The following is a 17,015-nucleotide window of genomic DNA, read 5'->3' on the forward strand; positions in this document are numbered from 1 at the left end:
AATAATTTGTCCAATACCTTATTTTTAGAGTTAGTTTTAAAAAAAATTACTATTTGAATAAAAAAGCCGATTATATTATATTTATTGAAAATGAGAAAGTAGTAGAAAGAAATTTAAAAAAAAAAGTTTTATTAGACTTGGTAACCCAGGTGAAATTTCGGAGAAGATGCATGCTTTCAAAAAGTTGAATTGCAAGTGGGTGGTAAAATGACCTGTGTCAAGGAAAGAGCAATCACTGCTTACAATCTATGTTAGGAAGGAAAGTCCCATTATATATTGTGTTTATAATTCATAAAATGCTTTAATAAGAGATAATGCTCAAGGACTTGACAACTAATGCAACAATGACCATACTTTCCGTCAGTCAATATCTGTGAACAAGACAAAGAGGTCCACTTTTCAAAGAGGAAAAAGTTTTATCCATCATTTTTGGAGACAATTTTAGCTGTCCTTTTTGTTTTTTTTATTGGATTTTGGTCTCTCTCTCTATTATATATATATATAATATAAATAAGGATCGTTTTTAGAGTATTAAAAAAATTTAAAAAAGATTTATTAAAAATTGTTAGATTTTATTGAAAAACACAAGAAATTTATTAATGATATTTTTGACAAAAAAAAATTACTTTTAATTTCTTAATCAGCAGTTTAAACAGTTACCTAAAAATAAATATATAGATATCACATTAAGTGTAAATTTTTAGTTATTTAAATGAGGAAACTCTTACCAGATATTAAAACGATGACCAGACTTAAGCATCATAATATCTCAATTTCTCACCACCACAGTTCTGTATCACATTCAGTTTTTAGATAGAACTTGAGTTCTGATACAATGGTCTTAACTATGGTGGGAGAGGCACTTATCTCTGCTTCTGTAGAGATCTTAATAGACAAAATAGCTTCTGGTGAGTTTAGAGATTTGTTTGCCAACAGGAAGCTGGATGTTTCTCTTTTGGATGAGTTGAAGACAAAGTTGTTGGCACTTAATGCTGTGCTCAATGATGCTGAGGAGAAGCAGATCAATGATCTTGCAGTGAAAGCATGGCTTGATGAATTGAAAGATGCTGTCTTGGATGCTGAGGATTTATTGGATGAAATCAACACTGACTCTTTGAGATGCAAGGTGAGGGGAGAATCTAAAAAGTTGACTACCCAGGTGAGATCATTACTTTCTTCACCCTTTAATAAATTCTATAGGAGCATGAATTCCAAACTTGAAGCAATATCTCAAAGGCTGGAATATTTTGTGAATCAAAAAGATATTCTTGGTTTGCAAAGTGTTTCTAGGAGAGTCTCTTTTGGAACAATTACAGACTCATTAGTTGAATCTATGGTGGTTGCTAGAGAGGATGATAAAGAGAGGCTATTGAACATGCTTTTATCTAATGATGGTGATGACTATGATGATGCAATGCCTAATAATATAGGTGTGATTACAATATTAGGTATGGGAGGCCTTGGCAAAACAACCCTTGCTCAACTCCTCTATAATGACAGTGAAGTGCAGAAACAATTTGATTTAAAAGCTTGGGCGTGTGTATCTGAGGACTTTGATGTTTTCAGGATAACAAAGAACCTTGTTGAATCGTTTGCCTCAAAAGTCTGCAATAGTACTAATATAGATGTTCTTCGTGTTGAATTAAAGAATAGCATAGAAGATAAAAAAATTTTGCTTGTTCTTGATGACCTTTGGAATGAAAAGTATAATGACTGGCATCATCTAGTAAGTCCTTTTAGCAGTGGGAAAAAGGGAAGTAAGATCATTGTGACAACCCGACAGCCAAGAGTTGCGGAGTTCACTCATACACCTAACTTTCCCATTTGTGAGTTGAAACTTCTAAAAGATGAAGATTGTTGGTGCATACTTGCCAAACATGCATTTGGAAATGAAGGTTATGGAAAATATCCAATCCTAGAGGAAATTGGAAGGAAAATTGCAAGAAAATGTGGTGGCCTACCATTAGCTGCTAAAACATTGGGAGGCCTTTTGCGATCAAATGTTGATGCAAAGGAATGGAATAGAATTTTGGAGAGTAAATTATGGGCGTATGATGATGTTTTACCAGCGTTGCTCATAAGTTATCTTCATCTTCCAGCACATTTGAAAAGATGTTTTGCTTATTGCTCAATTTTTCCAAAACAGCATTTGTTGGATAGGAAGGAATTAATTTTGCTATGGATGGCTGAAGGCTTTCTACAACAATCCCCTGGAGAGAAAGCAATGGAATTAGCAGGTGATGATTGCTTTAATGAATTATTGTCCAGATCCTTAATTCAAAAAGATGAAGTTATCAAGGAAAATTTTCACATGCATGAGCTGGTATATGATTTAGCTAGACTTGTATCTGGAAAAAGTTCCTGCTGCTTTGAAGGCAATGAAATCCAAAAAATGGTCCGATACTTATCATTTCAAAGAGACAAGTATGATGTCTTCAAAAAATTTGAAAGCTTCTATGACATAAAATCTTTGCGGACTTTTCTGCCACGATCTCTGCATCAATTGGATTGTTACTTAACCACAAAGGTGTTACATGATTTGTTGCCAAAACTAAGATGCTTGAGAATATTATCATTGTCTAAATACAAAAATATCACTAAGCTTCCTGGTTCAATTGGCAATTTGGTGCACTTGCGGTATCTCAACCTTTGCTACACTTCCATCAGAAGGCTGCCTGCAGAAACTTTTACTCTCTACAATTTGCAGACCTTGTTATTGTCACATTGTAAATTTCTTGTTCAATTGCCACGACAAATAGGAAATCTGGTCAATTTGCGCCACCTTGATGTTAGTGACACTAATTTGGAGGTGATGCCAGCACAAATCTCCAGACTACAAAATCTCCGTAGTTTGACTACTTTTGTTGTGGGTAGACACGAAGATGGATTAAGGATTCTAGAGTTAAGGAACTTTCCGTACTTGCAGGGCAGACTTTGTATTTTAAAGCTGCAAAATGTTGTTGATCCCATGGATGCATTTCTAGCCAACTTGAAGAGCAAAGAGCAGATTGAGGAGCTTATACTGGAATGGAGTAGCAACCCACAAGAACCACAAGATTCACAAATTGAAAGAGCTGTACTTGAGAACCTGAAACCATCAACAAATTTAAAGAAACTCAACATAAGATATTTTGGTGGTTCTAGCTTTCCAAATTGGATAGGAGAATCTTCATTTTCAAACATCGTAGAGCTTGTTGTTAGTGATTGCAATTATTGCTTGTCACTCCCATCATTTGGCCAACTACCTTGCCTCAAGGAGCTTGTCATTCGTAGGATGAAAATGGTGAAGAAAGTTGGTCAAGAGTTCTACTGCCGCAACAATGAAGGCTCCCCTTTATTTCAACCATTTCCATCACTGGAGCATCTTGAATTTGAAGATATGTCAAATTGGGAAGAATGGCTACCATTTGAAGGTGGAGGTATCAACTTTCCTTTCCCTTGCCTTAAGAGTTTTTATTTATGCAAGTGTCCTAAATTAAAAGGAAACTTGCCCGGCCATTTACCTTCATTGACAGAGGTACATATCTTAGAGTGCAACCAACTAGAGGCACAGTCATGTAATCTACACTGGAATTCATCGGTAGAAGTAATACACATTAGAGAAGGGAAGGAGAGCTTTTTGTCTTTGCTTGAGAACTTTTCTTTTTGTGAACTAACTATTGAAAAGTGTGACAACTTGCAAACTTTGCCTGGAATAATACTTGGTGCTAATTGTCTTCAAGAGTTGACTCTTAAAAACATCTCATCTTTGATTTCCTTCCCAAATGATGGTTTGCCTACGTCATTGCGATCCCTTGAAATTTGGGAATGTGGGAAGTTAGAGTTTCTATCTCATGAGACATGGCACAAATACACTTCACTTGAAAAACTAGGAATCTGGAATAGTTGTCATTCCATGACCTTCTTTCCATTAGACTGTTTCCCTTCCCTTCAAGAACTTTATATATGTTTTTGTCCCATGTTGGAAGAAATCGCTACTCAAGGTGGAGGAGTTGCTCCCAAATTAGTTGACTTAAATATCACTGACTGTGTGAAACTTAAGGCACTGCCACAACAGATTGCTCTTCCTTCCCTTGAACACTTGGGCCTTTCTGGGCTTCCAGAGCTAGCATCATTGTTTTTGCCTTGCACTTTAAAGTCACTTTGCATTGATCTTGGACTGCTATCATGTATGTCTAAACATGAGATAGGATTCGAGTTCCAACGTCTCACTTCTCTATCACATCTTTATGCTCAAGGTTTTGGAAATCTAGATCTTGTGAACATACTGCTCAAGGAGAGGTTACTGCCCACTTCTCTTGTGTTTTTAGGCCTATACCATTTTGGTTCTTTAAGGTTCTTAGAAGGAAATGGGCTTCAACATCTCACTTCTCTCCACCAGCTCCACATTGATCACTGTCCAAACCTTGTTTCCTTGCCAGAAAAGCAGCTGCCATCCTCTCTTGCAGTACTGAATATGGAGAAGTGCCCATTACTAGAAGCAAGGTATCAACCTCTGAAAGGGAAGCACTGGTCTAAGGTTGCTCACATTCCAGCCATTAAGATAAATGAACAAGTTATAATATGAGTTGTCACTTGTAGAGGAATCATTCAAAGGTAAGGGATTCAATTAATTTGTGAAAGGATAATGTTAATGTCGTTACATATCAATGAAGTAATGTTTCAAGTTTTATCCTTTTTTGTTCTACTCACAAACACATACCTCTAAATCTGAATTGGATAATTGTCTATCCCAACACTACTTTCGAGCTAAGATATCATCTTCCTCCCAAGTATTGTGACAAATTTGCATTGTGCCATTCTTGAATGGCACTGCATCTCTTAAATCTGAAAAGAAGAGGTCATATCCTTGCAACTGAAAACTCAAAAACAATGTTGAGCACCAGGACGTTGAATTTGGATACAGTGAATTTAAAGAGAAAAATGAAAACTGCTTTTGTCAATTTTTTATTTTATTTTAACTTGTTAATTACTTTTTAAATTAATATGATGTAGAATTATTTAAATGAATTGGACTTATACTCACATCATGTCATGTATCAATTTTTTTTTTATGTAAATTATAAATTTTATCACATAATATAATGTAATTGGTCTAAACCAGTCTGGCCATACAAAAAGGAGCCGGATCCAAGAGGAGGGGGAGCGTGATCCAAAATTCCATTTCCATTTTCCGTTCATTACTGCGTTTGCAAAAAAATTATATATATATATAACACCAAATTTTGATTTTTTAATATATATCTACTGGTATGTAATAAAAATTTAAATATGATAAATTTTATTAAAAATAAAAAATATCACAATATAAATACATTGATAATGTTAAATTTTACAAAAAAAAAAAATATTACCTTTTTTGTCTTTTTATAGTAAAATTTAATTTTTTTTTATTGATCCTTAATATATAAGACTATTTATAAAATTTAGGAATATTTATTATTTTTTCAAATATTTATCCTCATCTTTCTAATTTATTAACAATCAATACAATAATACAGTTTGACTTTAATTAAAAGTGAATTTGAAATAATATATTAATTAATTTTAAGTTTTGTTGATTTCAATTTTTAGAATTAATTTTAAACATATAAAAATAACAAATATTAAAAAATATCACATTTATTATATTAAAGTTATAAAAATATTTAGTAAAATTTTACTATTATTAATTATGTAAATTCAATATTAAACTCAACTTTAAAGATTCATGCTAACCTCTCTTATTATTTTTTAATAACCTAATACATTAATTATTTTTAAAAATTATTTTAAATATGTACAGTTTAGTTAAAATATTGTTATAAAAAATATTTATTAATATTTATGTGTTACTGAATGCCTGATAAAAAAAACTGTAAAATTAAATTAAAAACAAAACGGACGCTTTTATGGAAATATGACCGTTACATAGTGGGATCCAAAATCTGAATTGTTCCGAATTTTGTTATTATTTTAGTTTTAAGAAAACATCCTAACAATCCAAAGAAGATCCTAAACAACTAGTTCTCACAAAGGAAAAGACACTTCTTCACTTCACAGTTGCACTCTCTCTCTCTCTCTCTCTCTCTCTCTCTCTGTGCATCATCAACATCAGCATGAGCATGCAAACCGGAAGCGAAGTGATCAAAGAAGAAGAAGAGGGAACAAAGGAAGTGATTCAAGAAGAACCATTATCACACCCTTATGCCTTTCATGTCTCTGGTCCTCGCAATTTGACCAACCTTAACTGGAGAGACCTTATTAGTTCTAGCTGGTGGGTACCCATTTCATCCTTTGCTTTGATTCAATTGAATTTGAGTTAAATTTAGCTTTTGGCTTGTGGGGTGGTTGTTTCTTGGCCTCATTTGGTAATGCTTGAACCTTGGAGTGAAAAGTTTGTAACTTGGGTTTTGGAAGTGTTGGTAGCATGCTTGGTTTCTTGTGTTTTGAAGTTGTTGGTGTAATGGGTTTTGAGATTTGAGTATGAAGTTGCAAACTTCAACAAATGGGTTTTCGTGGATGGAAGTATCTTAAAATGGAAAAAGTGGCAATTTTTTTTTATCAATGGCTTTACAGGGTATTTGAATTTAACTGTTTCTGAATGAAAGAATTATCATCAAATGGAAAACTTAGCGAGATTTATCAAGTGGGTTTTGAGTATCATAATAAATTAGAGATGGGTTTCTTGGATAATGGAGATCTTAAATAATATTCTCCAAAAAGTTGGATTGATCCTTTTCCTTTCAAAAAAAATTATTTTGGTGGGTACATTAGAAATAAATTGTGAACAGTAAAATGTGTTTCCCACTGGCTTTCCAAAATTACAATGGTTTGAAGAGTATCTTGTTTTAGTTTCCTTATATGTTAGTCATTTATTTGCCTTATGTGTCTTTGCCGTGTGCTATCAATCAGGGACCAACTTTTTTACTTTCAGAGGTTTAATTTTGAAAATTCTAGGAGTTGTGATTTTTTTATTCTTTGTTCCATTTTGATACCCAATTTCTTGGTTTCTTTAATTATTGAGTATTTGGAATAGAATTTTGGGAACCCTAATTATATCATTTCCTCAACTATTATTAACAGTAACATCGGTACGCTTGTTTTCTATTAGGATTTGTCATTGACAAAGATTTGACCGGTGGAGTTAGAATTATGAATTGGGTATGATACTGTTTGTTATACTTGTGTTGCACGGTAAAGATAATCCAAGCTATGATACCAAATAGAGAGAGAGAGAGAGAGATTTCAATTTTTGCAATATGGATTTCTTAATTAAAATCCTTTTTTTTACTGATTGGACTACTATAGCAGATATTTGCTCTCTTATTTTAGTTTTTTAAACTTTAATTTTAATTCATAACATGGGTCTTCTATTATAATTGATGTAATTTTCCCACATGTCTAAATTTTTTTTTTCTTCTCCTCCCCTCCCCTTCTTGAATTGTGTTACTTTCAATTCAGAGTTGTGTTTGAGGTACTCGTAATGGCTTATAGCTTTTCTGACTATTGATTAATGGTGGCTGAGGAAGTTCTGAATAATCAAAATTCAGAACCTCTGTAATTTGCAATGAAAAAAAAATAAGTTGAACTCCTTCGGACATCATTTTTTTTTTTATCCTTTTTGAAATTAACTAGATGGCAAATATCTGATTTTTCTTGGCCATGGGTTGGTTCACATTACATGTAATACTTTTATACCATTGTCATGTCTGTTACAGCCATTTTAAAGTTTTGAAACAGATTCATGTCGCATAATAATTTCTGTCGTCGTAGATGTTTATTTATAAATCCATTCCGAGATCTAGTCAATTGCAACTTTTAAGAAACTATCAGTGAGGAGTTGAAAACCCATTTGATGTGGACTTTGTGTGAAACATTGTTTTCAGATCTCTATTTGTTTATAAGCCACTCAAGTGAATTATCATACAAAATGCAAGCTAAAATGTCTTATTCCATTGCTTTGCCTGAGAGAAAGCAAATTGTATAATTGATCTAATCTGCATATCAAGTTGAACCTAAACATTAAAACATTTGAAAATCATGAACATTTTCTAATTTCCTTCATGCTTTCACCTTCATTTCACTCCATGGTCTATGCATGCAATCTGAGAGTATCATGTTTTCATTAACTCCTGCAAGAGTGCCATATTCTTGATATACCATTTTGGATCTAATGGAAAAGCATCAAAGCTTTACTGGCTCTTAATGCATTCTTTCAACGTAAAGTATGTACTGATATCTATTCTGTTGTATTCAGGAAGGATGCAAATTACAAAAGAACTGTCATTGCATGCTTTATACAGGCGGTTTATCTGCTTGAACTTGATAGACAGGAGAACCGAACACCAGAAAATGCTTTAGCTCCAAAATGGTGGATTCCATTCAAGTATAAACTCACACAAACATTGATCGATGAAAGAGATGGATCCATTTTTGGTGCAATATTTGAATGGGATAGATCAGCAGCAATGGCTGACTTTGTATTAATTAGACCAAGTGGTGCTCCAAGAGCTGTTTTAGCACTAAGGGGAACATTACTCAAGAGCCTTACAATGCGAAGAGACATTGAAGACGACCTTCGTTTTCTTGCCTGGGAAAGCTTGAAGGGCTCTGTGAGGTTTAAAGTGGCTTTGGAGGTACTAAAATCGGTTTCTGATACATATGGAAGCTGTAATGTTTGTATTGCTGGCCATTCATTAGGAGCTGGTTTTGCTCTTCAAGTGGGAAAGGCCTTAGCCAAAGATGGCATTTATGTGGAAACACATTTGTTCAATCCACCTTCTGTTTCATTAGCCATGAGTCTGAGAAATATTGGAGAAAAGGCTGAGTTAGCTTGGAAGAGACTTAAATCCATGCTTCCTTCAAGTAGTGAAGAAGCTCAAATCAGCAATGATGGAGACAAGAATGTAGGATTGAAGAGTTGGATACCGCGGTTATCTAGCTTCAAGAATGCTGGTTTTGGGGTGGGAAAATGGGTTCCTCATTTGTATGTGAACAACAGTGACTATATATGTTGCTCTTATACTGATCCTGAATGCTCAGGAGTGAAAGATGATGCTGACAAGGAGAATATTGGTCCAACAAATGGGCAAGTTACGGCGAAGCTGTTTGTTGTCACAAAGGAAAAGCAGAAGTTTCATGAAGCTCATGGCTTGGAACAATGGTGGTCTAGTGATGCACAACTTCAACAAGCTATCCCTAATAGCAAACTCATAAGCAGGCAACTTAAATCTTTATATACCAGTGGTAATCCTTCACAAGTAATGCAGGGAAAACCAAGGTAACAATGGATTGTTTGATTATTTGTGAAATGGATTGTTTTCATTCTTATATACTTTTGATGGTGTTCATATTGTTACTTTTTTTGGTTTTCTTATGTTTTTCTTTTAAACAAATTGTATGAAATTAACTTTTACAATATATGAAGTCATTCTTTTATGATTTCACTGCTTGTGTCTCAAACACAAATTTAAATTCATATGCTTACCATTTAGCTTCCAAAAATGGGGATGCCATGATGATTCTTCAGCCCATTTGGAAATGCATGTATGTCTGAATAAAGAACCAGCAAAGGACAACTGAGTTATGCTTCCTATTATCAAATTTAGGGAATTTGAGTGTTTTAATAAACTGAATAAAGAATATGCAATTCATAAGAGGCTTCAATTTCAATACAAATGAAACAATTAGTTATGAGTGCCATAACAGTGACTTGGGCACTTGTAAAGATCTTGCCTTCATTTTTATCCTTCATTATTCGGTGTAATTTTACATTATTTAATCTTTTTTTAAAAAATTATTTTAATTTGTATGAAAAATGTCTTTAAGAGGAGAAAAAAATTTCATAGAAAGAGGAGATAAAACATGATAAACGATTAAACAGGGTATATCAACAATATCTGTCTGTCGAGATGTGTGATTATATTAATTGAAGTCCTCAAAATTGATACTATTACTCCAGTTAAAAATACTAGTAACTAATTAACATGATGATTGTTGATTAATTTCGTCCTTGAAATTAGTAACATTGACATAAATTGACCAAGTTTATTGATGTACACTAATGTCAAGAAAATTATTAAGTGATATAGTTGCAGTAGTAATAAAGGTATCGTTTTGTTTCCAATTTTTTATTGCAATAAAAAAAAAAGCTATGTTGAGACCCACATATTTTCTCTTTCACTAAGAAAACTTCGTTCTTTACAAAAATGATTTTAAAATAAAGAAAAATCGCTACCAAAATATAAAACAGATGATTTTAAACCACCCAAACAACTGAAGCTTTTATTTCTCATCTAAATCAGCTGTGACAAAATCCACTCCTGTTCTAGTAATTCACACAATCCAAACAGGGTGAAAAAGTGAAAACTTTCCTAGAAAGTTGTAAATTTGCAAAAAGGAAAAAGTTCACTCTGCGTTATTTGTATGTTTGGAGTCATATGCAGTTTAAACTTTAATTTTTGAAAGTGTGTAACGTTAATAATGTTAAAAAATACTCTCTAATCTCTCTTCTCTCTACAATAGCAATAATTTTTAAGGTATTTTTATTTAAAAAATAGAAAAATGAAATGACTAAGTAATTAAAATACTTTATTCACTTTTAAAAATATAGGGTGTCATATTTTTAAGATTTAAATTGTACATGACTAAACATATAATTTGTATATAAAAAAAATTCTTAACGATCAAGTAAAAAATAATTTATCCTACTAAATTTTCACCTACTAAATAATTTTATCTCAGAAATCTAATTTGTATAGTAAAAATTTTTTAAGGACTAAAATAAAAATGCTATACCCACTTCATTAGTAGATATTATTTGTGTACTAAAGAATTAGATAGTCTTTAAACTAGCTAGCATAGCTTAATTTAAAAAAGAAAAACATGTAACTAAAGAAGATAATGTAACTAAAAAATTTCAAATTGATGTCTAAAAGATAGAATTTTTTTAATTTAGTCTTTAAAAATATTAAAATTAATTTTTAAATATGTAGTTTATTATTTATTTTAATTTTTTATTAAATTTTATTATTTAACTCTTGTAAAATTTGTAAAGTGATATTTTAAATGCAAGACACTAATGCCTTTACAAAAAATTAAAATGAAATATTTTTTTAATTATCTTATATTATAACATTCTTAATAGGTATAATTGGAGATACATTAGTATATTATTACATTATACTTAACACGTTACATTACCATTTTAGTGAGTTATTTTTTCCAATCTCTAATAGCAGAATTTTAAGGAATGACATACCACATTTAGTGGTTTATTTTAATATTTTCTTCTTTTAAAAATTAAATTAAGATTTAAATATTATTTTAGTTTTTATATAATTTTTTTAAATTTAGTTCCTGTAAAAAAAATTTATAAATAAATATTTAAGACAAAATTACACTTTTTGTCTCTTAACTTTAGGATAAAATTTACTTTCGTCATCTAACTTTTTTTTTTATTCATTTTTGTCTTTGAAGTATTATTTTTTTTTTCCATGTTAGTCCTCTCCAGTAGCTCTGTTACATAGTCTGACAGAAACATCCTATGTGGCGCTAAGATAGCATTAACATGTTTATTTAATTCAATCTAGATATTTTAATTTAAAAAATAATTAAAAATAGTGAAGTGGAGATAAGTTGTAACTTCTCCTTTCTTTCCTCCTCCAACAGCCCCTTTCTCTTTCCGGTAGTCTCCTTCTCCTTCCACAATCTCTCTTTCTCTTCCCTGTAACTTCCACTCTCCCTCCCTGCAGTCCATTTCCCTTCTCCTTTCTTCTCTCCATCACTCCTTTCTCCTCAACCCAGAAGCTCTATCTTTGTCAAAGCCTTGCCTCCTCCTTCCCGCAGTCCCCTCCCTTTCCTCTTTTGTAGCTCTCCCACCTTTTTTTCCAACCCATCAACATTGTCTCCTCCTTCCCACAGTCCTTCTCCCCTCCCCTTCCTCCTTCGTAGTTTCCTCCACCCCTTTCCACAACCCACCAACCTTATCTCTTCCTTCTTGCAGCCCCCTTCCCCTCTCCTTCCTTACTGCCAACATTATTTATGACAAGAAAACATACTTATCTTACACTTACAGTCTTGTCTCCCTCCTTTCTCCCAACTAAATAAAAAATTATCTCTAAAATTTTATTCCAAACATCTATTGAATCACTTAATTTACAGAATAAATTAGTAAAGTACCAACCTATGCCTAATTATTATTTATAAATTTGATTTAAAAAATACATCTATTATGCTTTCTCTTTGAGTTTAAAGTTGCAACTTTTTACTCTATTGCTTATTGGGTTATTTCATATTTACATCAAACTCCAAATTTCATTACTTTTTATGTATAATTCTTTAATTTTTTGTGAAATATGAATCTTTTGTTATTTTATTGTTTATTTGTGTTACTGATAATGCTTCACTTGCGGGAAGAAAAAATGGAGGCTCCGAGAGGGGGAAACAAGGTTGGTGGGTTAGAGAGAAGGGATGACGAAGCTGCGAGAAAGGAGAGAAATATCTACAAGAGAAAATAGGAGTTGTGGAAGGGAGAAATAAGGTTGGTGGGTTGGGTAGAAAATGTATCAGAACGGTAAGAAAGGAGTGAGAAAGTTGTGAGAAGGGAAAAATGAGCTGTAAGAGAGGGAGGTAAGGTTGGTGGGTTAGAGATTTGGGAAGAAAGAGGTTGTAGAGCCGCGAGAAGATGAAGGAGGAGAGAGAGTTGCATTTTTTAAATAAAAAAGTTCACATATGATTAAACACATGACGTTAAGATACTCCAGCGCCACGTAAGACATTTCTGTCAGGTTATGTAACAGAGTTAACGGATATGGATAACGTGAGAAAAAAAAAAATATTTTGAGGACAAAAATGAATCAAAAAAAAGTTAGAGGACAAAAGTAAATTTCACCCTAAAGTTAAATGACAAAAAGTGTAATTTTGCCAATATTTAAATGAAAAATATTTTTAAAATGATTTTTGACGTTAACTTCTCTTACAATACCATTATGTTATATCTATATTTTTTTATTTTGATCCCTATGCATAATATATTTTTTTATTGTAGAGATTATACGTAATGTAATTTTCATTTAGTCTCTCTATAAAAAAATTCAATTACAAAGATAAAAATACAAGAAAATTCATTTTATAAAAGGACAAAAGAAAATTTTGTACATAGAGGTAGAAAACAATTCACCATAAATACAAGTTGGAAAATATTAAGGTGGTTTGTAATAGATTATAAAAAATGATATAATGATTTTACACAATATTATTGTAGCTTAACGTGGTTACGAAGATTATTATAAGAAGATAATGTTTGAGATCTAGGCAAAAAAAAAGTATTTTACCTTTATTTATTATGAAATATTACAAAAAAAAATGTGAACTAATTTTTAAATGCTAAAATTAATTTTTTATTTGAAAAAATAGTGAGATTATTTTATAGACTAAAATTTATAATTGAAATTGCTCATACTTCTAAATATAATTATGCTAAGTTACTTGTTTTATTAATAAAATTTAAACCAAGTCATTTTAAATGTTGGCCTCTAAGTAAAATTTTAAAAAAAATATTATCTTAGTAACTTACATAATAAAAGTTAATATTAAACATGATATTAATCTTATAGATAAATATCTATTTTAATAAAAAATACTAAAAATATTTAAGGTATTACATGTAAATTTTATCCTCGAACAATATTTTAAATAATCTTTCATATGTACCTTGTATATCACCAAAATACTTTTTACCAACCTTGCAAACACCAAGTTCTTATAACAATTTTCACAGCCACATTAATCTATAATTATATTTAACGTTTATAAATTACTTTTTTATTCTGTCATAAATCATAATAACATCTTTCAACTTGTTTTTACAGTGAGTTTCATTTTAGCTTCTCTTAATTTTGTTTTTCATTTTAGTCTCTATGTACAAAACATTCTTTTTATTTTGATTTATGTAGTTTAATTTTGTTTTAGGAAGACTAAGATAAAAATGTGCTATATATAAGAATTATAATAAGAAAAAGGTATTGTGTATAAAGATCAAAACAAAAAATATTTAAATATAAGAAATCATATGAAAGTTTTTTTCTTTTTTGATAAGTACAAGAGTGTCATTAATTAAGCACTAGGGGTGCTTAACTCAAATTTACAAGTATTAAGTACCATATACTAAGTCTCACAAATCAACCAAAAAAAAAAATTAATCTCTCCTTGATCTAACCTTCTCCTATATAATAAGAAGGAAAATATGCTCTGAAGTAATAGCTCCCTGTTATCATGCAGGAAAGAGCAACTCTATGGTAAAGACGGGTTCAGAGCACCAAGCAAGGAATGAGAAGCAGACTGTTTTAGCATGAGCTGTAAGAGCTTGCCATGTCTTCAATTTAATCCACTCCATTACTTTCAGGGCATCCAATTCATAATTAGAAAAAATAATTTCATTTCTATACTTCCAAATACACCACAATGTCAAGCTCCAAATAACTAAAGTTACTTTTCACCGTTTCTTACTCAGTAGCAGCTCAGAAAAACCAATAGCGTTCTGTACTAACGAAGAATATGAGCATATTGAACGATTCAACCAAGCTGAAATGCCCTCCCAAATGGACTTTACAAAACTACAATCTATGAATAAATGTACAGTGTTCTCTACCTCTCTTTTACAAAAAACACATCTATCATTTTCTTAAATATGATTTAATCCCCTTCTAATAAGATTAGCTTTGGAGGGAAAAGAGTCATGGATTACTTGCCATATAAACACTTGGACTTTATGAGGAACCCAACAGCACCATACCTTGTTCAAAATTTGAATGCTTAACATGTTAAGATTTGGTCCTATATCCACATTGCTTTGTATAGTGCAATACCCAAATTTTGTAGAAAAACCTTTAATCCTATCACTCATCCAAATCCATTTATCCAAAGTGTTTGGGTGTGGTCGGTAATCCTGCAAAATAATAAAAAGGTTAGTAACAACCTCCTCCTCCCATGGTCTAAGTTCGCTCCTCCATCGAATCCTCCATACCCATCTATCCTCTAACCAAAAATCATTATCTGACATCATACTCTCCTTATTTAGTGTCAAAGCAAACAATCTTGGAAAGAGAGACTCAAAAGTATCCATGCCAAGCCACACCTTACTCCAAAAGCTCATATTCGATCCATCTCCTAATACTTTCTTCACACCATTTACAAACCAGTTATTTGCAAGGTAACCCACTCTTTGAATGTCCTTCCATCAGGTTGAAGCTTTAGGATTTCTCAATAGAATATTTGGTATAGCAAACAAGGGATCGTGTTGTGCTTTTAGAATGACTTTTGAAAATATTTTTTGTTTATGATTCTTGTTTACAAACTTTTTTTAATAGGATTAAATATATAAAAAAAGAGTTTCTTATATAGACTAAAGTTGTATTTAAACCTTCAAAAACTCCCTATACTAATTTGAGATTTTATCTAAACTTTTAGCATTAAAAAAGATACCCCTATACAGTTTATGCTGCAAAATGTATCAAGCATTAATCCGAAAAATTATTAACATTAGTCACTGGTAAACTAGAAGAATTATTTGCAGACTACTTTTTCTTCATTTTTTTCTTGTATCCTAATGTCTAGCTTGTAAGGATAATTTCCAAGACTACCAATCTATTTGATATGTTCTCTTTATTGTACTTTCTGAGGATACACATTTACACATATCCGAAGATTTTTATGGGCATTAAAAACTTATAGCAGTCAATTTATGAAAAGCTACTCGCAAAAGTATAAATTTTATAAAATAGGATCCGCTATTGAGTACCCTAAGAACATTGATTAATTAATCAACAAATAATTAATTTAATTAAAATCACATTAGGAATATATTGAAAATCATCAGAGTAATGTATTATTACAGATTTCAATAAATAAATAAAAAGGTTTATCTATGTTACCTGAGAGGTAAATAACTCCATCTCATGTTAGATGGACTGATAATAAAGTTAAATATTGTATTGAAAATTACATCAAAATTTTATTCAACTTCTTATAGGCAAAAATTCATTAATTTACCTTGGATAAAATTACTCACTTCATGCTATAACTTAACAAAGTAAAAAAATAATCATTTTTAAGTTCTTAGTGAGCACATGCACTTAAGGCATTAGTTGCTATGATGGCATGATCTTCTCTATGTTTACTTACTTGCTTCAAGGAGTAAGGGATAATTAAGAAAAAGAAAAAGTGTATGCGGTAGAAGTGCTTTGTAGGCACGCTATCATTGATTCAATTATTTTTCTGCTTCTGCTTCCTTAAGTTTACTCTGCCATTTAAATCAACATTTGCAATATATATAAAGTACTACACAAATTATAGGTGTGACATCACAACAAAATGTCCTTTAGCTTGTCCTCATCACACAAATACAAGTTAACGTGTAAAGCAATTCCTGTTAAATTTCATGAGACCCAAATTTAATATACATTATTATATATGGCGTATTATTGGAAAGTAGTGTAGTGTTTAGTTTACAGTAAGTTAGCAATCTATGCACTCTTACTCAAGATAATAAAAAGGTGAACACGAAATTAAGAAATTGTTGTTAAAATTAGACATTTCAATTGTGTTTGAACCCTTCATACCAGCAATGGATGAAGTACGTTGATGAAGTACAGATAGTTCAAAATTGGGCACATATCTTACAATTGGTGACTGCATTTTTTTAAATTTTTATACTATACATTTTTTTGGATAATAAAAAATTAGTGTCAGAACTTGAATATAATATTTTTTATTTAAATTTGATTATCATTATATTTTTAATAAAATTTTCAAGAGATTAAAGATAACATATAATAATACAATAATGATGGACTTAATAAATGAACAAAATATAAATAATTTGTAAAAAAAAGGTATATTTACTCAATAATTTTTTGTTGTACTCGTATTTTACTTTTTCGAAAATTAACATATTTACATATCATATATTTAATATTTTCTTGTAATGGCAAATGACATTTCTGTGAAGTCATGTTTGATCTATATGTTTGGTA

At 31.2% G+C, this 17,015-nt stretch overlaps 2 protein-coding genes across 3 annotated transcripts; both read left to right on the plus strand.

Moving 5' to 3' along the window:
* The first annotated feature begins 713 nt into the window (after positions 1-713).
* Positions 714-5,327, plus strand: LOC113854632 (putative disease resistance protein At3g14460). 2 transcript variants are annotated; one of them, XM_027485759.1, is made up of 2 exons: positions 738-1,159; positions 1,449-5,327. In XM_027485759.1, the coding sequence occupies exon 2, from the start codon at positions 1,451-1,453 to the stop codon at positions 4,565-4,567; it is 3,117 nt and encodes a 1,038-aa protein (XP_027341560.1). In that variant the 5' UTR covers positions 738-1,159; positions 1,449-1,450; the 3' UTR covers positions 4,568-5,327. The 2 variants fall into 2 exon arrangements, with proteins under 2 accessions (XP_027341559.1, XP_027341560.1); XM_027485758.1 differs by having other exon boundaries at positions 714-5,327.
* A 771-nt stretch (positions 5,328-6,098) lies between these two features.
* Positions 6,099-9,266, plus strand: LOC113854198 (GDSL esterase/lipase At4g10955). Its single transcript, XM_027485085.1, has 2 exons — positions 6,099-6,256; positions 8,240-9,266. Exons 1-2 carry the CDS (start codon positions 6,099-6,101, stop codon positions 9,264-9,266), a joined length of 1,185 nt encoding a protein of 394 aa, XP_027340886.1.
* The last annotated feature ends 7,749 nt before the right edge of the window (positions 9,267-17,015 follow it).

This window comes from Abrus precatorius, unplaced genomic scaffold (assembly GCF_003935025.1).
Source record: "Abrus precatorius isolate BTA unplaced genomic scaffold, Abrus_2018 Scaffold11, whole genome shotgun sequence".
NCBI classification, from domain to species: Eukaryota; Viridiplantae; Streptophyta; class Magnoliopsida; order Fabales; family Fabaceae; genus Abrus; species Abrus precatorius.

Excerpts from the sequence above, each read along its gene's own strand:
- LOC113854632 (XM_027485758.1), top strand. The coding sequence starts at position 836 with ATGGTCTTAACTATGGTGGGAGAGGCACTTATCTCTGCTTCTGTAGAG.
- LOC113854198 (XM_027485085.1), top strand. The coding sequence starts at position 6,099 with ATGAGCATGCAAACCGGAAGCGAAGTGATCAAAGAAGAAGAAGAGGGA. Across the intron at positions 6,257-8,239 it reads GACCTTATTAGTTCTAGCTG|GAAGGATGCAAATTACAAAA; the intron begins GTGGGTACCCAT and ends TGTTGTATTCAG.